General features: G+C 38.4%; 1 protein-coding gene and 1 long non-coding RNA gene across 3 annotated transcripts in view; one reads left to right on the forward strand and one right to left on the reverse strand.

The window, feature by feature from the left end:
• USP45 (ubiquitin specific peptidase 45) overlaps positions 1 to 26,735 on the reverse strand; it is an 80,951-nt gene that overhangs the window by 44,968 nt on the left and 9,248 nt on the right. For both annotated transcript variants that reach the window (XM_033234683.1, XM_033234684.1), the window contains 4 exons: positions 23,229 to 23,329; positions 7,608 to 7,750; positions 7,127 to 7,222; positions 2,010 to 2,140 (listed from right to left, as the gene is read on the reverse strand). In XM_033234683.1, coding sequence (XP_033090574.1) covers positions 2,010 to 2,140; positions 7,127 to 7,222; positions 7,608 to 7,750; positions 23,229 to 23,329 — 471 coding nt within the window. The remainder of the gene's footprint in view (positions 1 to 2,009; positions 2,141 to 7,126; positions 7,223 to 7,607; positions 7,751 to 23,228; positions 23,330 to 26,735) is intronic.
• Positions 16,519 to 21,030, forward strand: LOC117097121. The gene is made up of 3 exons (XR_004442819.1): positions 16,519 to 16,528; positions 18,106 to 18,108; positions 20,457 to 21,030. It is a non-coding gene; the product is annotated as an uncharacterized LOC117097121 (long non-coding RNA).

Consider the following 26,735-nt stretch of genomic DNA (forward strand, 5'->3'; position numbering starts at 1 on the left):
AGTCCCAGCTACTCGGGAGGCTGAGGCAGGAGAACGGCATAAACCCAGGAGGCGGAGCTTGCAGTGAGCAAAGATCGCACCACTGTACTACAGCCTGGGTGATAAAGCGAGACTCCGTCTCAAAAAAAAAAAACAAATTTGTCTAATGCATACTTCTTTTAAAAGTAAACGCCATAAAACAAACAAAAAGAAAGCAATTTAAAACTTTTCGGCCAAGCATGGATGCTCATGCCTGTAATCCCAGCTACTTAGGAGGTTGAGCAGGGAGGAATGCTTGAGCCCAGGAATTCGACTACGATCGGGCCACTGCACTTGAGCCTGGGCACAGAGCGAGACCCTGTCTCCTAAAAAATACAAAAAATAAATAAAACTCTTCAAATAATGTTTGATCTAGTTATTCTACTTCTAAGAATTTATCCTACTGATGTACTTCCGCAAGTACAGTGTATACATACAAAACTAAGTTATACATACACGTACTAACATGGAAAGATGTATAAAATATACTAAGCAAATCAAGCAAGTTGCAAACGATTTGCATATGCCTGTGTATGTATAATCACTTTTGGAAAGAATCAGGTAATAGTTACTTCTGAGGAGTATAGAGAGGAGTTTGAATTTTGACCTATGAGTGCCCATTATTTAATAATAATTTTCAAAATGCTAATAAACCTTTATAACCAGGAAGAAAATTATACAAGTTATTTCTGGCAAAGTCAGAAACAAATTTCTAAAGCATACAATGCCCTAATAACTTTGTTTTAATTTCAACTTTTATTTTAGATGCGGGGTACATGTGCAGGTTTGTTACCTGCAGGTATATTGTTTGATGCTGAGGTCTAGGGTATGAATGACCCTGTCACTCAGGTACTAAGCATAGTATCCAACAGCTAGTTTTTCAACCCTTCCTCCCTCAATCTCTCCCACCTCTAGTAGTCCCCAGTCTCTATTATTGCCATCCTTATGTCCGTGAGTACCCAATGTTTAGCTTCCACTTATCAGTGAGAACATGTGGTATCTGGTTTTCTGTTCCTGCATTAATTCCCTTAGGATAATGGCCTCCAGCTGCATCCATGTTGCTGCAAATAACATGATTTCATTCTTTATTATGGCTGTGCTAAAAACTTTTTAACTCTGCGAAACACTCATGCCTGAGACTTTTGCAGGTTTTTTGGTCTTCAGGCTTTGAAGAAATATCATTCGCCAACCAAATGAAATATACACTAAGCCCTCTATTTTGGACTATATATAAAAATCATGGCATTCATTACTAGTTTTAATTAAAATGAGATTTTAAAGTCTATAAATATGCAAAAATACAAGCTCATATTCAAATAATTTTCCTTCTACATATTTCAGTAATTGTAGACTGGACTAGCTTGTGAGTTCCATGAGGACAGGGCGCATTTGTGATGCAATATACATTGTGTATCCCTGAATTCTAGCAAGTAACTCATAAAAAGCAATCTCTGAATTTTTTATATAAATGAATACATGAGTGCATTAAAGTCAAGTCAGTTCCTCTATGTGTTTATTTCCAGACACATAAGGATTTCATTTTTAAACATACTGTAATACCTTGAGAAATTCACTTAAACTCTATTTGCCTCACAGCTCATCTTTTAAAATAAGAAAGCTAGATTAGATGATCTTACAGTACTTTCTAGATTTTACAACTCTATGATTTTCTTACTTTATGGTATTACAACAAAGGCATCCAAGTCAGGACAGACCTCTGTTTGATTCTCAGCTTTTCACTCAGACTAGGTGAGCCATTTAATTTCTGTGTCTCCATTTCCTTATATATGAGGATAATCTGCTTCTTCCGAGGACTGAGATATAATTTTCATAAAGCATAGAGCTGCAACTAATAAATGTTAGTTCTTTCTCTTGATAGTCTGGGCAGTAATAGCAAAGTTACAGTAAGAATGACTATTCACGTTAAGTGATAAATACATTAGTATTTTGTAACTCATAATTACTTATATTAAAAATGTAGATGCACCCACTTCTGACAAAGCTGATTAAAAAGAACGTTAGGAGAAAGTGGTCCTTTTTCAGTCTCCTTCATGCTGTGAAGAAACAGGAACAAGGCTGAGGTCAGTGGTCCAGGCCTTGAAAGTTCCACCACTAACGGGTCCTTTAAAAACATGATCAACTTTATGTCAGAAATGTACAGTTTAAAAATAACATACTAAAAATCTCAGTTATACTCTGCTTAAATAATAGCAACTAAATTCCCCCAATTGTATTAAGAAACTTTATTATTTCATAAATGAAATGAATATATAAAAATGGAAAACAGAATACCTGCCTTGAAAAACACAGGTATTTTCATATCCTCTGCCCTTTGCTTAATAAAACCATTAGCTCGAATAATATCACCAATCTTTAGTTGCTTGTCACTGTCCTTTAATGTACTCTCCTATAAAATCGCTAATCTGCTTAATATTTGTACCACTCCACAAATAATCGTACATTATTAAATAATCGTACATTATTTAATAATGTACGATTATTTGTGTACGATGTATGATTGCTTATACAACCTTCTTTTCCCCAAATATTTTACTAGTAAAATAATAATGTGGAATCATGTGACAAAATCAGCATAATATCTCCCTCTTTTAAAGGGGAGAGACATAAAGCTTGACAAAAGCAGCTAACATTGGGTGAAGGATTAACCCATTTAATTCTAGAAGTTTTCTTCCCCTAGAAATCTGGTTTCTAAAGTATCATCCCCACCAATAACACTTTCTCCTAAAGGACAAGAAAAAGAAAGCAGATCCCAAATATAAACTCAGGACATTAAAGAATGTTATCTCTAAGACAACTACTGAATATGTTTTCCTATTCCTATATTCATGAAATAACTGTTACATATGTATTTCATACCAACTATCCTTAAAAATCCACTATCATCACAGGAAGGACAGGCTATAATTTTCCATAGCTTTTTTTTTGTTTGTTTTTTGTTTTTAAGAAACAGGGTTGCCCAGGCTGGTCTTGAACTCCTAAGGCTAAAGCAATGCCCCCCGCCTCAGCCTCCCAAGTAGCTGGGATCACAGGCATGAGCCACCACACCCAGTGAAAATTACAGAGGACTCAAGACAGACTTTTGTTTTTTTTTTGAGACGAAGTCTCACTCTGTCACCCAGGCTAGAGTGCAGTGGTGCGATCTGCTCACTGTAACTTCAAACTCTTGGACCCAAGTGATCCTCCTGCCTCCACCTCCTGAGCAGCTGGGACTACAGATGCATGCCAGTATATCCAGTTAATTTTTAAAATTTTTGTAGAGACTGGGGTCGGAGGCGGGGGTCTCACTTTGTTGCCCAGGCTGGTCTTAAACTCCTGGCTTCAAGTGATCCTCCCACCCTGGCCTCCCAAAGTGCTAGAGGATTACAAGAATGAGTCATGGTGCTCGGCCTTCCACAGCTTTTGAATATCAGAAGTGCTTTTACAGACTCACATCTGTAATCTCCACACTTTGGGAGGCCAAGGTGGAAGGATCACTTGAGCTTAGAGTGGGAGGCCCGCTTGGACAACATAGGGAGACCCCCTCTCTGCAAAAAGAAATTTAAAAATTAGCCAGGTGTAGTGGCACATGCCTGTGGTCCCAGTTACTCAGGAGGCTGAAGTGGGAGGATCCCTTAAGCCCGGGCTGCTATGAGCCATGATGGCACCACTGCACCCCAGCCTGAGTGACAGAATGAGACTCTGTCTCTAAAAAAAATAAAAAAATAAAAAAAAAAGGTTTTCTCTTTTGCTGTAAACCTAAAACTGCTTTAAAAAAATAAAGTCTATTTTTTTAAAGTGTTTTCTGCCATGTTTAAGTTACCTCAAGGGTCAAAAGCAAAATCTAAGGTAATTTTAAAGTTCAAGTACCAAGTTGCACCTCCCCTTTTCCCAATGAAAGTATTTTTTAGACAGATTAAAAAACCTTCAGAATGAGATGAGGAAATAACCTTAGTTTTAAAAACTACATTTAGACCTGATGCAGTGGCTCACGCCTATTATAGGCATTTTGGGAGGCCGAGGCAGGCGGATCACTTGAGGTCAGGAGTTTGAGACCAGCCTGGCTAACATGGTGAAACCCCATCTCCACTAAAAATACAAAAAAAAAAAAAAAAAAAAATAGCTGGGTGTGGTGGCATGCACCTGTGGTCCCAGCTATTTGGGAAGCTGAGGCAGGACAACTGCTTGAACCTAGGAGGTGGAGGTTGCAGTGAGCTGAGATTGTGCCACTGCACTCCAGTCTGGGTGACAGAGCAAGACTCCATCTCAATAAATAAATAAATTAATTAAAAATAAAAAATACACTTAAACTTTGAAAATAAAAGTTCGCTGAAAACGCAAGAAGGATGAATTTCACACATAATGTTGACAGAAAGAAGCCAAATGCAAAAGAATGTACATAGTAAGATTCCATTTAGATGCAGTATTAAAACAGGCAAAACTAATCTATCCTGTTCGAAACCAGGTTAGTGGTTACTCATGCGGGTTAGGGAAGTAGTGAATGGAGGGGGAAGTTGAAGGGGCCTTCCAGATGCTGGTAATGTTACTTGAGCAAGGTGTTAGTTACACAAATGTGTTAGCTGTGAAAATTCATCAAGCTATACACTCATGATATACATTTTTAAGAATATTTTCATTAAAAAGGTTTCCAAACACATTGTTGATATGCACATAAATATTAAATTGAATCCAGCAGCATATAAAAATATCATAACTAACTGGGGTTTGTAACAGGAATACAGGATAGGTTTAACATTTGAAAAAGGAATCAATGTAATTCACCACATTAACAGAATAAAGAAGAAAAACCATATGATCATCTCAATAGATGTGGGGAAAGCATTTGACAAAATTCAACATCCATTCTGATAAAAGTTTCAGAAAACTAGCAGTAGAAGGGAATGTCCTCAACCTTATAAAGAACACCTCTGGGCCGGGCGCGGTGGCTCAAGCCTGTAATCCCAGCACTTTGGGAGGCCGAGATGGGCGGATCACGAGGTCAGGAGATCGAGACCATCCTGGCTAACACAGCGAAACCCGTCTCTACTAAAAAATACAAAAAAAAACTAGCCGGACGAGGTGGCGGGCGCCTGTAGTCCCAGCTACTCGGGAGGCTGAGGCAGGGGAATGCCGTGAACCCGGGAGGCGGAGTTTGCAGTGAGCTGAGATCCGGCCACTGCACTCCAGCCTGGGCGACAGAGCGAGACTCCGTCTCAAAAAAAAAAAAAAAGAACACCTCTGAAAATCCTACCTTCATATGTAATAATGGGAGAAGGCTGAGTGTTTTTTCCCCTAATTTTGGGATTAAGGCAAGGCTGACTGCTCCCATCATCTCTATTCAACACATTACTGGAGGTCTGAGCCAGCACAAAAAGGTAAAGAAAAAGAAAGAAAAGGTATATAGACAAAATCAAAGATAAACTGGCAATTCAAAGGGCAGTAACCTACTCAAAGAGTAGTCCCACAGCTCAGGTCAACTTTATGCCCTAAAAATCCAAGATGCAAGATTGAAATTACCCTGTCAGAATGATACAAACCTAAAGTTATTAACTACAGTATCTAATTGCCATATAGTAATCCTGAGACACAGCTCTGCATGTCAAATATTTAAACTCAACATCCAATCGCATTTAACAGGAAATCACATTTAACAGGTCTTTTTAAATGACTAGGCAATAATTTCCCTTTAGTAGTTTCAAGGATCTCACTGCACTTTATTTAGAATAGGGCATTGGAATTTATCATTAAATTTTTAAGGGGCTGAACAAGAAATGTTTACAGGCTGCCTTTCGACTATACATACATATATATGGTAAACATATGTATAGTAAATATATATATGGAGGTTATTATAGATACAACAGTATGTTATATATAATACTGTCTTTCAAAGCTATATATATATATCTGTATATATATATATCAGTACTGTCTTTCAAAACTGCCTACTGAGAAAAACAATCTAAGATTACTAAACATTTTTAGAGAGCCAAGCATTTTTAGAACTCTTCTTTAATTGTTTTCAAAAGTCAGATCATGAGTTATACATATACTCTCTCTTATACACACACACACACACACGCTGAACAATTTCTCACTAATAAAATTATCCTTACTAGTATCAATACCCCCCCGCCCCCAGCCAAAATCCATCAGAAACACACCTATCGTTAAACTAGGTGGGTTTATTACTTGTGCCAGTGAGGGAGATCACACAGCATGGGGAACCACAGGGTGTCCTAGTAACAGGGCGCTATAAAGAACCTACCCAGGATTTAGGCTTTGGTTGAATAATCTGAAGGTGGGTTTCAGGAAGCAGAGGTTTACTCTAGAATGAATGCCCTCAGAAAGCGAGGGTAAATCTATTATTGAACATCTCAATAAATCTTACATATTGTGGCAGTTGGTGGGGGAGACTAAAATGAGGATAAATCTCTAACTAGTAAAGTAGCAGTCATTCATTTCTCATTTTGGCTGAAGGAGGGTGTTTGAGATTTTCTAAATGGCAAAGCGACCTTGCTTTAGACGAAATCATGAAGTGGCCTTGCTTTGTCTCATTTCATTGTAGTCTCAGAGAAACCAAGTATCAGATTGTTATTCTGTGAGATTATCTGAGTAACATGGCCTAACTGTGGGTGCCAGGCCAGCTTCTGAGTATCAGGGGCTGCTCTTTTTTTCATCTTTCTCACTAGCTTAAAAATCTATCATCAGGCTAGGCTTCAGAAAGCCTTTAGATGCTCACTATTAAAATTTCATCTCCCTTTAAAGAACAAAAATGCTAAATTTAAACAAATGTCACCAGAAACTATAAAATAGGGGTCATAGGCATTTTGCTCAATAGAAGTCAAACCTCTTTTGTTTCTTCCAGTATGTTTAAATTTGCCTTGATATCTTTTTAATATTTGATCCATGGCATACTGGAACCATAACATACCCTAAAGTTAAGATTTTCAAAATTTTAAATCTGATTATTTTCACAGAATGCTTTTAAATTATTTTTTAAGCCCCCTGACTACTATCTTAGTTGACTGATCTGTGAATTAGGAAAAGAGATTTTGTAACATCAGTGGCTCATCTGAAAGCAGCTATTATTCAAACAGTTATTACTCACCAGCTGAGAGTCTGAGGAAGGAAAAATCTTGAGTTTTGTACTACTTTCTTTGATCTCATTCATCAGATCAGTAAGTGTATAAGTCTGTGCTAAGTTCTAAAAGAAAACAAAATTAAAGTCTTCAGATTCAGTTAAAATATGCCTCTGATTTTATGGAATACACTCTCAAATTTCATCTAGCATAGCAAAAATGTCTATTTCAAAAAATATTAAGATTTAGTTGAGTACATTTTACATTTCGTAAAGGTCACTATTACCGATAGAGCCATGGTAAAATACACAGAAGACCTTTCAGAAGCACTGTGTGAAAATAAAGTACATGTATACATATGGCGATGGCCCAAGATAGCATAAACAAAAGGAAAACAGAGAAATTTCTAGAGGAACATTTAGCAGTCATTTGACAGTCTACAGGTGAGCCAATGACCACATAGATTAAGAGAATTTTTTACATATTACAAAGCTTTTTGATGACTCTTACCTGCATGACTGCATTAAAAAAGCAAGTATTTCCTAAATTTGTAATTCCTCTTACAGATGATAAACTTCTGCCTTTTCCTCCCTTCTTTATTTCATCTGTTTCACATTTTTCTTCACAAAGTTTCATGATTCTAGAAAATGCACCTACAAGTTAGAGAAAAAATAACTGACACATGATGTAAAGTTAAATATATGTCATTTAACATGATTTATATACATTATTTAAAATTAAATTTAAATAAGATTGTCTCTCTCAATCAGTATTCCTGAAGGGGAAGAATATAAACACAACTGTCTTTGGTTTTATATTTCATTGCTAGAGCAATTAATTTTAACTTTAGTATACAGATCTGTATCTTGCACTGTATTACAGAATAAATTGCAGATGAATTAAAAAACTAAATGTAAAAGAACAGTCGAGAACAAGTATAAAAGGTCTAACTTCTAAATACCATTCCCCATGAAAAGAAATAAGGACTTCTAGGGGAAAAGGCTGATTCTTAACCCAGGGTAGCAAAGACGCAAAATGATTCCATAACATTTTGCCATGCCAGAGAATAAGGAAGTGCTCAAAAAGTGTGATTGGGAATAAGTCAAAACACACAGGGATTTTGACCAGGCTGGTTCAATTCAGGATAATTTGACAATAAAAATAAGTAAGGGTAGTATAATAGATTATTATTCACAGAATGAATCTGAATTGGTAACAGATTTTTTAAGTGAGAAAAAGTAGGGAAGAGACTTCCTTACAAGAGAATGCCAGCTAATAGAACAAATGACAGAATTAGGAAAATCACCATCCTATAGTGGCAATTTTTGTATTATTCTTGCAACATTTCTGTGAATTTGAAAATGTTCATATTAAAAGTTTTAAAAAAAATCAATAGAACCACATTGTAATATAAAAAGTAAAATACCTAAGTGTATGACACATAAGTGCATGTTTTGTGCTTACAGATTTGTATAATTAATGCAGATTTGAAAATTACATTAGGCTGGCCACGGTACCTCAGGCCTGTAATCCCAGCACTTTGGGAAGCTGAGGCAGGTGGATCACTTGAGGTCAGGAGTTCGAGACCAGCCTGGCCAACATGGTGAAAGCCCATCTCTACTAAAAATACAAAAATTAGCTAGGCATGCTCGAGCGCACGCCTGAAATCCCAACTACTCAGGAGGCTGAGGCATAAGAATCGCTTGAGCCTGGGAGGCAGAGGTTACAGTAAGCTGAGATCAGGCCACCGCACTCCAGTCTGGGTGACAGAGTGAGACTCCGTCTCAAAAGAAAAAGAGAAAATTATTTTATCAGTTCATGTTTACTAATATGAAAACAAAGAACAATTCCTAGCATTTACTGACATGGTTGACTACATGTATTTAGCAGATTACTCTCTGAATCAAAATTATGATAATTTGAAGTTTGACAAGAAATTCCCAAGTTCTGAAATGTTTTAGTTTTAACTAGATGTTCTTTTAAATTCCTTTCAGCCCTCAGATTTTTTCTTTTTAAAAAAACAGTGTCTCACTTTGTAGCCCAGGCTGAAGTGCAGTGGTGCAATCTCAGCTCACTGCAATCTCCACCTCCCAGGTTCAAGTGATTCTCATGTCTCAGCCTCCCGAGAAGCTGAGATTACAGGTGCCCACTACCACACACAGCTAATTTTTGTATTTTTTTTTTTTTTTTTTTTTTAGTAGAGAAAGGGTTTTACTATGTTGGCCAGCTGGTCTCAAACTCCTGACCTCAAGTGATCCAGCTGCCTCGGGCTCCTAAAGTGCTGGAATTATAGGGGTGAGCCACCGTAGCCGGCCAGCCCTCAGATTTTATAGTTCATTACAATTACATGTTTTTTCACCCAATACTGACATGCTGCCTTGCATTACTAATTAACTTTTAAATATTTGGCTGATTGATGGAAATAGGGGAACGTCTCTTACTATTGCTCTTCCTGCCAAAGGGGTACAGCACTGGGGGGACTGCTCATGATAAAAATTCAAAACACATAAAAATCTGCAAGATTAAACAGCAGAACTAGTAGGTTAGCTTCTTATGTCTCTGACAAGTTAAGAGGAAATAAATTATGACACCTGCCCCACTTCTGTAAACAGCATTAAAGGAGATGAACTCGAGTGGGAGTGGCCATGTTCCAAGGAGCAGGAAGTGCTGGGATTACAGGTGTGAGCCACCGCACCCAGCAGAAGATGTTTCTTTCATTAAGCAAACCTATTTCATGGAAAAGAGTTTTAAGTTCCAACAACTTTTATCCTGTGCTGCAATAGTTTTTATAAACCCTATTAACTGGCTTCCCCCCTTATTCCTGGTTTTTTTATTCTTTAAATGTTATTGGTTGTCACTGGAATCTGTTGTCCAGATATTAAGGAGTTGTTTTTAACTCCCAACTCCAGAATCCTGAGTTAAAGCAGAAAAGAACTAGCAAGATAGGTCTCTTCTCCTGTCCTCCAAATATTATAATAAATAAGAAATAAACCCCACACTAGAGCTTGGGGGCAAAGGCCAGCACAATCAACGAAGTGGGTCACTGAAGTACAAACACCAGGCATGGAAAAAAGGAAAAGGGGGAAGAGGCCAGGTAGTATTCGGATGAATATAAAAGCAAATGAAAAAAGCCAGTCAGTATTTAAGAAGCACTACACAAACAAGAGGAACCCTGATATGGATGCTGGCTGGGTTTCCAGACAGAACAGTCTGCCTCTTGTTTATATCTGAGCCTGTACATAGAACCTAGAATAGGAAGGGTTCAGACTCTCATTATTGCTGTTGCCAATAGGTGGTTTCATAGTGATTTCTGAGAGATTTAAGATGGGAGAGAAATTAAATCCAAGCATTACTCAATTTTTTCAGGCTGTGAACTCTGATTTTACATTTAGAAAACTCAGTCTCCAACAGGTTAAGTGATTTGCCCAAGGTCACAATGACAATCTTCTGATTATAAATTCATTGTCATTTTATCACCTAAATTCTCTTCAGTGATTTATGTACAATGAGAAGAATTATAAAAGACAGTAGGACAAGATTCTTAAAGATTTGGGTATATGCAACCCTAAACAAATATGACTCCTCAAAAGTATCTTTTTTTTTTGGCTTCTTCCAAAACATGAAACAGATTTAACATTCTTAGTAAGTGTTGCCACAATATTTTTTTAGCTTATTAACATGAAAACAGAATGTCTGGAAGAAATAACCTACAGATAATAACTATGTATGTTTTATATACTTATGAAATATATATACGCATGACGCCCATTGGGCCTGTTTTAAAAAACGTTAAAAAATACATATATACGCAGACACATTATTCACTTGGGAAAATACTCCTGGAAATAAATTATATTTTAATCTTGCAAAGACACATAACATTTTAAAAACCATAATATGCAAATGATTTATGTATCTGTGTGCCACATTTATCCAACAGTTTTCAAAACATCTGGGATGGCATCCCAAAGTAAACAATGTTCATAAGACCATCTGGACAAAACTGCAGGCAAAATAAAGCATAAACATATGGAAAAACAGATTTTTCCCCCTCCCTTCAGCAGTAAGGGATGACAAATGTCAAACCTAGATATATCCACGCTTCACTGTGCGATGCTTTTCAGCACCACCTGGCTCTCCATGCATAGCCACCAAATATGGACAGCACTGCCAGAAAGAACATACCCACAGGGCAATGGCAATAAAAAGAGTTTATTTCATGGTTAAATAGCCACTTCACACAAGTGGCAAGGGTCTGTTTGTTGACTTTTACATGTAAGTCTGTGAGAAAATATTAAAAATTATGCTATTAAACACATAACATAATTTAACTAGAAAATACAATAATTTTTTTTTTTTTTTTGAGATAGAGTCTTGCTCTGTCTCCCAGGCTGGAGTGCAGTGGTGTGATCTCAGCTCCACTGCAACCTCTGTCTCCCAGGTTCAAGTGATTCTCGTGCCTCAGTCTTCGTGGTTTTTTTATTCTTTAAATGTTATTGGTTGTCACTGGAATCTGTTGTCCAGATATTAAGGAGTTGTTTTTAACTCCCAACTCCAGAATCCTGAGTTAAAGCAGAAAAGAACTAGCAAGATAGGTCTCTTCTCCTGTCCTCCAAATATTATAATAAATAAGAAATAAACCCCACACTAGAGCTTGGGGGCAAAGGCCAGCACAGTCTTCTCGTGCCCAGAGTAGTTGGGATTACAGGCGCACACCACCATGCCTAACTTTTTGTATTTTTAGTAGAGATGGGGTTTCATCACATTGGCCAGGCTGGTCTCGAACTCCTGATCTCAAGTGATGTGCCTGCCTCGGCCTCCCAAAGCACTGGGATTACAGGACTGAGCCCCCGCACTTGGCCAGAATAACATCTCTAAGAGTTATTTAAGAGTTTTACTTAAAATAAAAGTGCCAGTCTTAAATTTTACTAAGTTGTACATTTATAAAATTGATTTATCAATGCCCTTTGTGTATCAGGCATTATATGAACCACTGTAACTGTTTACACCCAATTTCTTATTTATGACTGGAGTATAAAGAATTCATACATAGTGAACAGCAGAGACTTTAGGCCTTAATTTTTTTTTTTCTTTGAGACGGAGTCTCAGTCTAGAGTGCAGGCTAGAGTGCAGTGGCACAATCTTGGCTCACTGCAACCTCTGCTTCCTGGGTTCAAGCAATTCTGTCTCAGCCTCCTGAGTAACTGGGATTACAGGCACACACCACCATGCCTGGCTACTTTTATATTTTTAGTAGAGATGGGGTTTCACTATGTTGGCCAAGCTGGTCTTGAACTCCTGACCTCAGGTGATCCACCCTCCTTGGCCTCCCAAAGTGCTGGGATTACAGGCATGAGCCACCATGCTCAGCCAAGCCTTAAATTTATGATAACTAATATCTCAGGAAAGCATTTGGAAACTAAACATACTTGTAGTATATGTGTTTACTAAGAAGCTGTCAACTGAGAGTTTATAATTCTAGTTTAAAACAGGGATGTCTGAATCAGTCTCAATTATTTGACATTCATGCAGGTATGTATGTACGTATGCATGTATGTATGTATGTATTTATTTTGAGACGGAGTTTTGCTCTTGTCGCCCAGGCTGGAGTGCAATGGCATGATCTCGACTCACTGCAACCTCCAACTCCCAGGTTCAAGTGATTCTCCTGTCTCAGCCTCCTGAGTAGCTGGGATTACAGGCATCCACCACAATGCCCGGCTAATTTTTGGTGTTTTTAGTAGAAATGAGGTTTCACCATGTTGGCAAGGCTGGTCTCGAACTCCTGACCTCAGGTGATCCACCCTGCCTCGACCTCCCAAAGTGCTGGGATTACAGGCATGAGCCACGGCGCCCAGCCTGTATGTTTTAATAAAAAGCAATTTATAGCTTCTACTGAAGAACTATTTTGATCATTTTGTTTTCAGAGATAACAAAGCTTTTCTCAATCTGGCACTGCAAACATTTTAGATCATATTAAAAACTCTCTTCTTCCTTTACAAACACAGAACCAAATACAATAAGGAATGAACTTCGAGATGTTTTTAAGTATGGTATAAGAAAGAGGACAAAGCTGCTACGACAATAAAGACAAACTACACAAAATTTTTATTATCATTTATTTTCTTCTCGTAAAGGCTTACCCACACCTACAAAAAAGTGGTCCATACAGTCAAAAAGGTAATCACAGAGTTTCCAGGCTAGGTTATTTTATTAAAAGGGATTTATCTCACCTTGGGAAATAAATCAAAACTAATAAAAAATAAAAGCAATTAATTTACTTATCACTTCTATATTACTAACACTGTCATCCTTTATATAAAAAGAAAGTATCAACCTAGAATGCAAAGAACATTGAGAGCACACTTCTCTGGCACTTTTAAGTTTTTAAAACTCTTACACATCTCTGTAGTTTACCTTTAAGCCTACAATCTGAGTCCTCAAAAAGTAGCTGATTGAGTAGGACTGATAGGTTTTGTATGTACCTCAAGTCTTCTAAGACAAAACTGGTTGAAATACCAGCAAAGCAAACACAAAACAAAACAATAGAAACAACAAAACAACCTAAGAACTTTTTAAAAAATCTTAAGATATTACCTCAAATTTTTCTAGCATAAAAATGACTTCAACACTTACAGATCCTATCACTATCTTTTTTTTTTTTTTTTTTTTTTTTTTTTTTTTTGAGACGGAGTCTCGCTCTGTCGCCCAGGCTGGGGTGCAGTGGCCAGATCTCAGCTCACTGCAAGCTCCGCCTCCCGGGTTTACGCCATTCTCCTGCCTCAGCCTCCCGAGTAGCTGGGACTACAGGCGCCCGCCACCTCACCCGGCTAGTTTTTTGTATTTTTTAGTAGAGACGGGGTTTCACCGTGTTAGCCAGGATGGTCTCGATCTCCTGACCTCGTGATCCGCCCGTCTTGGCCTCCCAAAGTGCTGGGATTACAGGCTTGAGCCACCGCGCCCGGCCACTATCTTTTTAAAAAACTAAGTTCAAGGCCGGGTATGATGGCTCACGCTTGTAATCCCAGCACTTTGGGAGCTAAGGCAGCAGGATCACTTAAAGTCAGGAGTTCGAGACCAGCCTGGTCAACATGGTGAACCCTTGTCTCTACTAAAAATACTAAAATTAGCTGGGCATGGTGGTGCTTGCCTGTAGTCCAAGGTACTCAGAAGGCTGAGGCAGGAGAATCGTTTGAACCTGGGAGGCGGAGGTTGCAGTGAGCTGAGATCATGCCACTGCACTCCAAACTAGGCAACAAAGTGAGACTCTGTTTCAGAAAACAAACAAACAAACTGAGTTCAAGGATATTAAATCATAAACATAAAACAACTCAAAGTACCAGCAAATTTTAGGTATCTTTAGAATCTTGGAGAGCAAAGACTTTCAAAGCATGACCCCAAAGGTTAAAAACAGAAAAGACTAATGACCTGGCAACAATGACATTAAAAACTTCATTATGGCAAAACAAAACTGAACAATAAAGTTAAATATGGAATTATGGGCACTATTGTCAACTACACCCTTTGTACAAGCTTTCTGGAGGGCAGTTTTACAACGGTAATGAAAATTTATACTTTGGCCAAGAAATTCCAAAAAATTTTCACCTACAAAATAAAAGAGCAAATACACAAAGATACAGCTTTGTTTATCACAGGAGAAAATTGAAAACAACCAATAGTGGGTTTGTTGTGAAGCAACATTAAATTGGTGTCTTTCTTTTCCCAAAGGTGTATTTGTGAATTGCCTTGGTTAAACCAAAAGTGGGGAACACTGGTTCTTCCCTTTCTTTCCATAGGCAAGGGGGAAGAGAACTTATTTTGCATTTAGAGTTTCAGAGTGTATCTCCCTTATATTGTCACCTCTGATAACTGTCCCCATGTTAGAACTGAAGCACTTCCAAGATGAAACTGAGGTATACTGCTGGTTAGTGTTGAGGGAAGATTCAAACCTGGGCAGTCTAGCTTCAGAATTCACACACTTAAACATTATCTACTGTCTGTTATAATAAAGATGGTGCAATTTATAAGTGTGACAGTAGTATAAGACACTAACAAAAGGACAGTGGTGATATGAATAGAAAAGCCATTACTCTTAAGTAAAAGCTGTATGTAATCAATTGCTGCATGGGTGTTTTGTGTTTGGATTTATAGCGTTTTAAATCATAGTTTGTAGCAGCCCTTCTCAAATGAATCCTTAAAAAATTAGGCCCTAACATCGTAGGTACCCACTGTATGCAATTAACTTCTCCCTATGTATCTGGAAGGGTACTAATTATGTGACATCTTTGGGAGAACTGAGAAAATCGTCACTCTAATAATTTTACTGTGTTTTGTAGTTCAGATGAGGAACCCCAAATTAAAAACCCCATAGGTAAAAATAAGTTCCTCTTAAAATGTCATTATCTTTTTGAGCCTAGCCCCTTGTATACACTGAAACAACTATTTTTAGTGCTCATTTTTGAAAATGCAAATTTCTTAGAAACATGACTGTCACTTTAGAGAACTGTATTACCTCTTAAAAAAACAGACAAAAATAAATAGCGATAGGTCATGCTATGTTGTCCATACTAGTCTCGAACAACTGGCCTCAAGCAATCTTCCCACTTTAGCCTCCCAAAGTGCTGGGCTTACAGGCATAAGCCATACATGTGCCCAGCGTGTATCACCTTTTTTTTTTTTTAAGTAAATAATCAAATTGTTACTGAAACAGGTCATGATATTATCCTCAGATGGCGTTTCAGATCCTGAACATACCACCACTTACTTTCTTACTAAAAAAAAAAAAAAAAAAAAAAGATACAGCAAACTCATCCTTCATAAATCCCACATAATTCATGTCTATTGTATACCTGGAGCACAAGCTTAATAAATTCAGCAAGATATAGTATTTTGTCTTCTCTTTAATCTTGTTAAAAATGGCATCCCATCAGTATTAAAATTATGAGCCAAATGTATTGGTTTAGAAAAGAACATGGGATTGTCAGTCATCTATTTCACAAAAAATAAACCAATATTCAACTACGTTATTTCACCAGGAATTCCTATATTCTCTAAATATGTGTAGAACACTTCGTGACATTTAAAAGACTATTAAAGTGAGAAATCTAATGAGCCTTTCAGAGGACACTGGCCCACTTTTAAAAAAAAAATTTTTTTTTTTTCAAGCAGGTTTTAGGTTCACAGCAAAACTGAGCATATGTTAATGGGGATTTTCCATATACCCCCTACCCCAACACATGCATGGCCTCCCCGCTTATCAACATCCCCCACCAGAATGGTTCATTAGTTGTAACTGATGAACCTGCACTGACACATCATTATCACCTAAAGTTCATAGTTTACATCAGGGTTCACTCTTGGCAGTGTACATTCTGTGGATTTGGACAGATGCCGAATGACATGGATCCAGCATTATAGTATCACACAGAGTAGTTTTATTGCCCTAAAAAATTATCTGTGCTTTGCCTATTCACCCCTTCTCCTCAACTCCTTGCAACCACTGATTTTTTTTACTGTCTCCAAAGTTTTCTGGTTTACTTTTTAATAATACCTATATCTGGGTGGGACTCACAAAAATGCTTATTTGCCCATTTTCAGTCTTGCATTAGATATTACCTTTTTATTACATGTATGGGGAAGGGGGAGGTAGAGGGAGTTTTGTTTCTATAAGCAAATCCTAACATCAGATGTGAAATCTACACAGCTGTAAGCATTCTTCTGGGAACCTGAGCTGGGGTTCATCTCAACTGCTTAATGCAATTACCTAAACCAGTCATGTAGTATTAATGTAATCTGCTCATTTCTACAGCTGAAAAGAAGTTTAATCTTTAAAGAGCAAGTAAAAAGAGACAACTTGCTGCCCTACAATTCCCCTAGCTAGGAACCAAATAATAATTAGCTTGCCAGTTTATTCTCAAAATCAACTAACTTCCAGTTAACCATTTGCCTTAGAAAACTTTACTGTCATATGATAAATTGATATTAACATAATAAATGGGCAGTTATACATATATAGGCATTCCTAACTGTCTCCATACAAGTCAATCCAAGAGATCTAAGATACAAAATCACTGATCAGCCTCTTCTCTGCTTAAAACTTAACAGTGGTTCCTCACTGCCCTCAGAACAAATTCTATCTGTACAAGGCCCTTAAATACCTGTTCTTACTTACCTCAAGTCTCACCTCTCACCATCTTCTACACCACAAAACTCAACTTTTCAGCTCTCTAGACTTCCCTGAACCTATCGAGCTCTCATCAATGAGCTATTTTTTTTTTTGCCTGGAGCACACAATCCGTTCCCTTTTTGCCCAGATAATTTCTAGATATTCTTCTGCTTCCAACTAAGTTGGATTATTCCTCTAAATAGAACTGGCCTGGCTCCTCCAATCGATGTTAGATACTATTCCAAAGTGTTCACACGGTCCCTGGTACTTGCTCCATCACAGCACTATTTAAACAGGCAAGTATAACTAAGTGCAATTTGTCTATATCCCTCAATAGACCAAAAGATCAGTAACGATGGGAACTAGGAAGTAGATCTGTCTCATTCACTACTGCATTTCTAACACCTAATGCAGTATCTGGCACAAAGCAGGAACTCAAAGATATTAAAAGACTGAATAAATATTTTGATATTAGTATTTAGGATTGGGGGTGAAAGTGCAAAGCTTATCTATCTACTTCCTCAATAAAAACTGGTCACATTCTCTTTGGTTTATTCAGCAAGTATTTACTGTCTACCCACATAAAAATAAAAAAGAATCTAACCCAGAGTCTAGTCTTCAAGGAACCTACAGTCTTGAGAGAAAATAAGACATGTACAAACATAAATATGAAAATCAAAAAAGTGTGTTATTAGATTCTAAAGTGTGCTGCACAGACACTGAGTGCCAAAAAAGAGATAAGGGAAAGCATCATAGAAGTAGAATTTGAGCTGAGCCTTAATGGATAAGGCTGAAGACAGAAAGTATAAAGACAAATGTGCTACAGTTCAGCACTTCTCAAAGCGGGTCGGAAGGCAACTTCCTCCTTTCAAGGGTACTTATGGTCAAAAGTATTTTAATAATAAGCCTAAGATTTTATTTGCTTTTTTTTTTTTTTTTTACTTTCATTCACTCTCAATTATACAGTGCCGTTCTCCAGAGGCCATATGGCATGTGATATCACAAAAGATTAAATGCAGAAGCAGATATGAGAATCCAGCCATTTTCTATTAAGCCAGACACTTGAGACTTGTAAAAATGTAAGACAGTGCCACTCACTAAACTCTTGTTTTGAAAAAGTTATCTTTCATAGTATTTAATTTATTTATTTTATTTTTATTTTTAGAGACAAGTCTCGCTATGTTGCCCAGGATGGTCTCATACTCCTGGACTCAAGTGATCTGCCAGCCTCAGCCTCCCAAAGTGCTCAGATTACAGGCGTGAGCCACCCACATACTATCTGATTTTACGATAGTGACGCCTAAAAGTAAAGGAAGAAAAAAACAAAAGAATTAGTGATATCCTTTCAAGAGAGAGAGAGAAAATGTCTGGTCATGCTTAACTTCAAAATGTGTTTAACGTACAGGCATGGGCTTTCTTCTTGATAACTATTTTTACTTAGTGCAAAAATACAAAAATAATCTTTTAAAATCATACTTATCCTGTCACCCAAACACAATAATACAGTTTCATATTCCTTTTGAATTATCACATATAGGTGTTTTCACAATGCTATAATCTTCACGATTACCATTAAGATTACTGCAAAATCATATCCAGCATTCTTGCAAACCTAAATAACAACTTTCATATTTGATTTGCCAAATATTTTATAAAAATATACTGAAGCCGCATACAAGACACAGTATGACAAACTATTATATCCAAAAACTTATTCTAGAATGCCAAGGAATATTATTTTAAATCAAACTTGCCTGAGAGATCCTGTAGCTTAACCCACAAGGATAATAACATCTTGCCCTAGAACCACCGAAAGCCTTAAACTAAGAACCATGTATCTCTCCAACTTTGAAAGCTCCACTCACTCTCAAACTACCTCAAGAGCCCGTTCCCCACCATTCCAGGTGCTATCTCACGGTTCCATAAGCACAATTAAGGCTTATATTAGTGCTTCCCACCACCTGAAATGATTTCTTCTCTCATCTTCACCTGCCCAAAGTTCATCCTTTAAGGGTCAACTTGAAAGCCAGCTCATCCATGATTCCTTTTTAGTTCCTACAAGTGAACATTATATCCCTCTTTGGATATTTGAAGGACTTTGGTTGTTACTTAAAATAGAAAACTTACTCTACTTGCATATCATTACTTTTTAATCTCACACCTTCTTTCAGATCTTTAGCCTCTTAAAGATTTAGGGACTGTCTTATCAATCTCTATTCCCTGAAGCACCTTGGAAATATAAAGTACTACGGAAAAATGAGGCTTGGATAAACAGATAACTGCCTGGAGTCACACATGTAGCGACAGTCAAATCTGAATGCCAGACCCCCTGACTCAAAGCCATCTACTGTCTTTTTTTTTTTTTTGAGACAGAGTCTTACTCTGTCACCCAAGCTGGCGTGCAGTGGTGTGATCTCGGCTTACTGCAGCCTCCATCTCCTGGGTTCAAACAATTCTCATGCCTCAGCCTCCTGAGTAGCTGGGATTACAGGAAAGTGCCACTATGCTCAGCTAATTTTTTTGTATTTTTAGTAGAGTCAGGGTTTCACCATGTTGGTTTGGGAGCCCTGGGCTCCCAAAGTGCTGGGTTTAAGGCATGAGCCACCGTGCCCAACCTCAAAGCCATGTACTTTCCATCATACCGTAATTTTATGCTCCCTTCCTAGCATCTTTCTTGTAATAATCATTCAAGAAATCTGTAAAACTGAATGAAAATCAGACTGGCTTTGTACTTAACCTTAGGGAACCTCTAAGGTAAAAAAAAAAAAAAAATCCAGACAAAATAATTTCTAAACTTGTACTTTCATCACCCATGCCATCATATCCTTGCCTATCTTCTTATATGGCCAAGGAAACTTAATGCACATTTTTCAGCAAACAGTATTATGACCAACTTCAATTCCAGTAGTATTACATGTCTTTCACTACCATATTTTCCTGGTTCTTTATTTGAGCAGAATTGGAGCTACAACTAGTATGCCTAGTGCAGAACAGAATTCAGTAAATGTTTGTTGAATAAGTAAATGAATAAGTGATCAAATTAATCATTTCTACTGCTGTCCAGGAGCCTGAGTTTACCTTCTCTGGTTCCTCCTCCAGTTCCTTCACCATTACTGTCTCATTAGGGCAATGGCTAACAAAAACAGCTGTACACTGGGCTATAGAAAACAGTTGGCAACTATAGTTTCACATAGCTTTTCAGTTTCTGATGCCACCTACTAAGCAGTTCAATTCTGCTTCAAAGGAAACTCAAAATTATCATGTCCATTCACCTAGTTGTTCAATGAAAAACCTGAGGTTTATATTAATACTTGATTCCTCTCACTCTGCCTCCCTCACTACATATAATCCACCCACTCCCCATGAGAGTATCAGCCTCTCACCTGCCCCATCACAATCACCTCCTTAACCCTCTTCATGATCTCCCCACCCCCAGGCTTAACTCCCTACAATCTGTGTGCCACATAGCAATCAGTTATCTTTATTTTTAAAAAGCATGAAATTACCGTGATAACCCCCTGCTTAAAACACTTTAGTAACTTCCATTAAACTTCCAATAAAATAAAAATTCCTTAACGTGGAGTTCATTACAGTATCCTTCATGACCAGCTCACCCACCTCGTAACTTCATCTCTTTGCACTCTCTCCTAACAAACCACATTTCTGCAATATTAGCCTTTCTTGATCACTGTGACTACTATATTATTACCTAGCACTGCAATCTGTTCCTTTCTTTTGTAGCACTTACCAGAAGTCATTTTATATTTGCATTTTTTGCCTGTTGCTCACACTATAATCTAAATGCCTAGAGGGCAAGATAAAACTATTTTTGTTAATACTACAGACCAAATAAAATTTAATACCTGGCATGTGGGAAGCACTTACTATTTTTGGATGAAGAAACTGTTATCCTACACTCTTAACATACATTATATAGTATGTATTTGTTAGGTAACGAAGTATACAATAACGAAATACATAATATATAATACGTTACTGTTGTATAATAAAGGATCTGGCTGGCTTTTCTCCCCAGGTTCCTGGGAAGTACCTTCTAAATCCTTGGAATTTACAGAGTGACAAGAGTGTCTGTTATTCATAATGGGTCCCTCAGGCCATATTTGATAGTTTATGTCAACAAAGTGACTCACTGTGGGCCCCTAGACAGTTTATGCTGAAGAGATGAATCAGGATGGGGCCTGGCCCTGCCAGAAAGACCAACCATGTGATTAGAATGTTGGGGGCCTGGAGACTGAGTTAAATCAATATGGCCAATGATTCAATCAATCATGCCTACACAATGAAATCCCAACAAAACTCTCCACACCAAAACTCCAGTGAGCTTCCTTGGTTACCAATACTCTGTGCATATCAGTGCACACGAATGTGTGGGCTGGGGAGGGTGAGGAGAGTGTGTCCTCACTCTCTCTGGAGTGGACACAAAAGCTTCACATTTGGGACCCTCCCCAGACTTTGTCCTATGCGTCTCTTCCTTTGGCTGTTTTGTATCCTTTTACTATATTAAAACTATAATTGTTAGTACAGCACTTTCCTGAGTTCTCTGACTCATTCTAGTAAATTATCATTGACCCTGAAGAAATGGTAGGAACCCCCAAATCTGTAGACAGTTGGTCAGAAATTTGGTGGCCTAGGAACCCTCAAGCCTGCAGCTAGTGTCTGAAGTGAGGGCAGTCCTGTGGGCAACTGTGCCCTTAGCCTGTGAAGTCTGGCCTAACTCCCAGTAGTTAGTGTCAGAACTATGCTGCAATTATGTAACAAATAACAGACACCATTTCATACATATGTGTCAAGTACTGATATAGTTTGGATCTGTGTCCACACCCAAGTCTCACATCGAGTTGTAATTGCCAATGTTGGAGGAAGGGCCTGATGGGAGGTGACTGGATCATGGGAGTGGGCTTCTCATGAATGGTTTAGCTCCATCACTTTGGTGCTGTTCTCATGATAGTCAGTGTGTTCTCACAAGATCTAGTTGTTCAAAAGTGAGTACTACCCCCTCATCTCTCTTTTCCTCCTGTTTCACCATGTAAGACGTGCCTGCTTCCCCTTCACCTTCCACCATGATTGAAAGTTTCCTGAGGCCTCCCCAGAAGCTGGACAGATGCCAGCAGCATGCTTCCTGCACAACATGTGGAACTGTGAGCCAATTAAACCTCTTTTCTTTATAAATTATGCAATCTCAGGTATTTCTTTATAGTAATATGAGAAAAGACTAATACAGGTACTATGCAAGTATTTTTACATGCATTATTTCTAAATCTTTAGAAAATATTATCTCTAGGCCTCATAGTAATTCCATAAGACAGAATTATCATCCTAATTTTATAAATAAGAAAACTAAGCAATAAAAATGACCATGGCCAGTAAGTGGGGAAGCCTAAATTGAAACTTATTAGGACTGACTTCAAAGCCCATGATCTAGACACGACATACTTCAGTTTCTCAAATTGGTTACATAAACATATAACAAGGTTTCCACCTAAGAATGCATGATACTCATAATATATATGTATTTTTTTCTTGAGACGGAGTCTTGCCCTGTTGCCCAGGCTGGACTGCAGTGGCGTGATCTTGGCTCACTGCAACCTCCGCCTCCCCTCCCGAGTTCAAGTAATTCTCCTGCCTCAGCCTCCCGAGTAGCTGGGATTACAGGCACGTGCCACCATACTCGGCTAATTTTTGTATTCTTAGTAGAGACAGGGTTTCACCATGTTGGCCAGGCCAGTCTCAAACTCTTGACCTCATGATCTGCCCACCTCGGCCTCCCAATATGCTGGGATTACAGGCATGAGCCACTGCACCCAGTCAATACTCATAATATCTTTATTCAAATTACTGACTGGGCTGTCACAGTGAAATCTAAAGTATTCTTTCTGAATTTCTGAACTCTTTATATGAAATATCTATATTTTAACACAGATTCCTTTAGTAATTGCTTAACTTACTTGTTTGTGTTTTAGAAGCATGTTTCTGGAGAAAATCAACTATCTGAGCCAAAACCTTCTTATTACAATGCGTTGATAATTTTTCATCACATTCATAACACCTGAAAAAATATAAAATTTATGAAAATATCCTCAATAATTTTGCACATCAGATAACAAAGTTGGCATTTAGTTACTTTTGTCTTAAATTACATGGGAGGGAATACAAATGTATTTGTATACAAATGTACCCGGAAGGTACCGGGTAAGTCTAGAGAAATAAGCAGGGGACAATTCATACAGAGCCTTACAGTTGAAATGAAAGTTTTGGCAGTTTATCTTTGGCAGTTTATAATGAAATGCCATGAGAGGGTTCTTAAGCAGGGCCATGATACGGTCCAACTTACACTTTATTTATTTTTTACTTTTGAGACAGAGTCTCACTCTGTTTCCCAGGCTGGAGTGCAGTGGTGAAATCTCAACTCACTGCAGCCTCTGCCTCCAGGGTTCAAGTGACTTTCCTGCCTCAGCCACCCAGTAGCTGGGATTACAGGCATGCACCACCACGCCCAGCTAATTTTTGTATTTTTATTAGAGACGGGGTTTCACTATGTTGGTCAGACTGGTCTTGAATGCCTGACCTCAAGTGATCCACCTGCCTCGGCCTCCCAAAGTGTTGGGATTACAGGTGTGAACCACCACACCCAGCCCCAACTTACACTTTAAAAACATCACTCTCACTAATGTAATAAAACTAGATTGGAGGGCATTAGGAACAGAAACAGATTAGTATAGTAGCAGACGATCTGCAGAGAAATGGGCATTCATTATATATATTTGCAGATAGAAACAGTAACAAATTAGATGTAAAAGAGGAGGGAAAGGGAAGTGTCAAAATAACTGCCTTGGGTAGGGAGGAGTGAGACAATGTCAGCAATTCTCAATGCTGGTGTTGAGAATCACTGCCGTTCTCAATGAGGAGTGATTTTGCCACCTAGGGGACATTTGACATTTTTGGTTCTGACAACTGGTAAGAGGAGAGAGGACCACTACTGGCATTTAAGTGGGTAGAGGCCAGGGTTGCTGGTAAACATCCAATAATGTACAGGACAGCACAACAAGGAATTAATCACAGAGCATTAACAGTCCAAATGCCGAGAGTATTGAGATCGAGAAATCCTGGCCTAGATGAAACAAGACTTGCTGTGAGTTGATAATGTTTAAAGCTGGAAAAACAACAACAACAACAACAACAACAACAACAGAAGCTGATTGATGGGTATGGGAAAATTCATTATACCATTCTGTCTACTTTTGTTAACAGGCTAAAAAATAAAATAACATAAAAAAGGGGAAGAAAATAACTGCCAGGCTTCTAGCTTGATTACATATAGAGATGGGTAAGACTCAAAGAGATAGGTGTTTTATTTTGCTGGGTGCTTATTTGGAGGTAGAGGGTTAGGAAAGACATTTTCAAAAGCGCATTCCAATTCAGAAAACTACCCTCAATTAAGTTTACTCATTAATACATCATATTAATTTGTTTCCTCTCTATATTATAATTACCTGTTTCCTTTATCCTCATGAGATCCAGTGATCATTTAAGAACATGTGTTGGAAAGTGTTCAAAGTGTTTTATAAACATAATGCATTATGGCCGGGTGTGGTGGCTCATACCTGTAATCCCAGCAGTTTGGGAGGCCAAGGCGGGAGGATCACTTGAGGTTGGAAGTTCAAGACCGGCCTGGCCAACATGGTGAAACACCATCTCTACTAAAAATACAAAAATTAGCAGGGCGTGGTGGCAGGCACCTGTAATCCCAGTTACTCCCAGCCCGGGAGGCAGAGGTTGCAGTGAGCCAAGATGGCGCCACTGCACTCCAGCCTGGGTGACAGAGTGAGACTCCATCTCAAAAAAAAAAAAAAAAAAAAAAAAGCAAAAAAACATAATGCATTACACCAGTGCTACCTTACATTTTCACAATCTTCTTACCCACCTTTTTCTAATTCAGTAGTTCTTAAACTGTGGTCTCCAGACCAGCAGCACTGGCAACACTTGGGAGCTTGTTAAATGCAAATTCTCTGGCCCCTCCACCCCAGAACTACTAAATTAGAATTTCTAAGACTGGGATCCTGCAGTCTGTCATAGTAAGATCTCCCTGAGATTCTGATGCAGCTAGAGTTTGAGATCACTAAAGTGAAATCCTTATTGAACTGCCGCACTATGGCACTACTGCTGTCTCCCTTGGTTCCAATGCATCATTTATATATTAAGTTCCCTCTGACCTTTCCTCATTCTCCCCAATACTACTACTTGGGACTCACAACAACAAAGAAAAACACAAATGCAGCAGGTGCCCAACCCTTCTGGCTGTATTAAAGATGATGACCTCTTCTGTCAGCTAAAATACCCTTATATTAATTTTAGACAAAACATTTTTATGTTAAAGAAAATCTGAGGACTCCTGAAAATTCATTCAAGGAACTCTTAGGAGTCCATAGATTCAAGGTGGAATATTATTGTAAAACACAGAGGAAGCATTTCAACATAGTGTCCATTTATACCACCGAAACAGTGTGATACGCTAATAAGACACTAGAAAATAAAAAAACTCGTTTTTGGTTTTTTTTGAAAAGGAGTGTCACTCTATCAGCAAGGCTGGAGTGCAGTGGCAACCTCCACCTCCTGGGTTCAAGTGACTCTCCTGCCTCAACCTCCTGAGCCGCTGGGACTACAGGCATGCGCCACCATGCCCAGCTAATTTTTGTATCTTTCGTAGAGACAGGGTTTCACCATATTGGCCAGGCTGGTCTCAAACTTCTAACCTCAAGTGATCCACCCACTGTGGTCTCCCTAAATGCTGGAATTACAGGTGTTAGCCACCGTGCCCCACGAAAAAAACTTGTTTTAGTACCTGGATTTTTACTTCATAACCACAAAAAGGTAAATATTACATAGTTTCCTTACAGGTAACATAGGAAACTGGACTAGGTTCTCAACCAGGATTAAATAGCAGAATGACCTGAAAAGTTTTTACAAGCTACTTATGCCCAGCTATTCCTTCTCCCTTCAGAAAATGACCTGACTGCTTGAAGTATCTTCCTTCTCTACAACACTAGAATTCTGTATTAGCAAGTTCACTACCAAAAAAAATCAACTAAAAAGAATTTTTCTTAATATTAAAAGGAAAATGTCAGAGAAAAGTAGAGAGGCCAGGCGCAGTGGCTCACACCTGTAATCCTAGCACTTTGGGAGGCTGAGGAGGGCGTATTGCCTGAGCTCAGGAGTTCAAAGACCAGCCTGGGCAACATGGTGAAACCCCATCTCTACTAAAATACAAAAATTAGCCAGCTGTGGCAGCGTGCGCCTGTGGTCCCAACTACTCAGGAGGCTGAGGCAGGAGAATTGCTTGAACCCGGGAGGCGGAGGTTGCAGAGAGCCGAGATCACACCACTGCACTCCAGCCTTGGTGACAGAGTGAGACTCCATCTCAACAACAACAACAAAAAAAGGTAGAGAGTTAACAT

Source organism: Trachypithecus francoisi, unplaced genomic scaffold (assembly GCF_009764315.1).
Source record: "Trachypithecus francoisi isolate TF-2019V2 unplaced genomic scaffold, Tfra_2.0 Lachesis_group15, whole genome shotgun sequence".
In the NCBI taxonomy this organism is placed as follows: Eukaryota; Metazoa; Chordata; class Mammalia; order Primates; family Cercopithecidae; genus Trachypithecus; species Trachypithecus francoisi.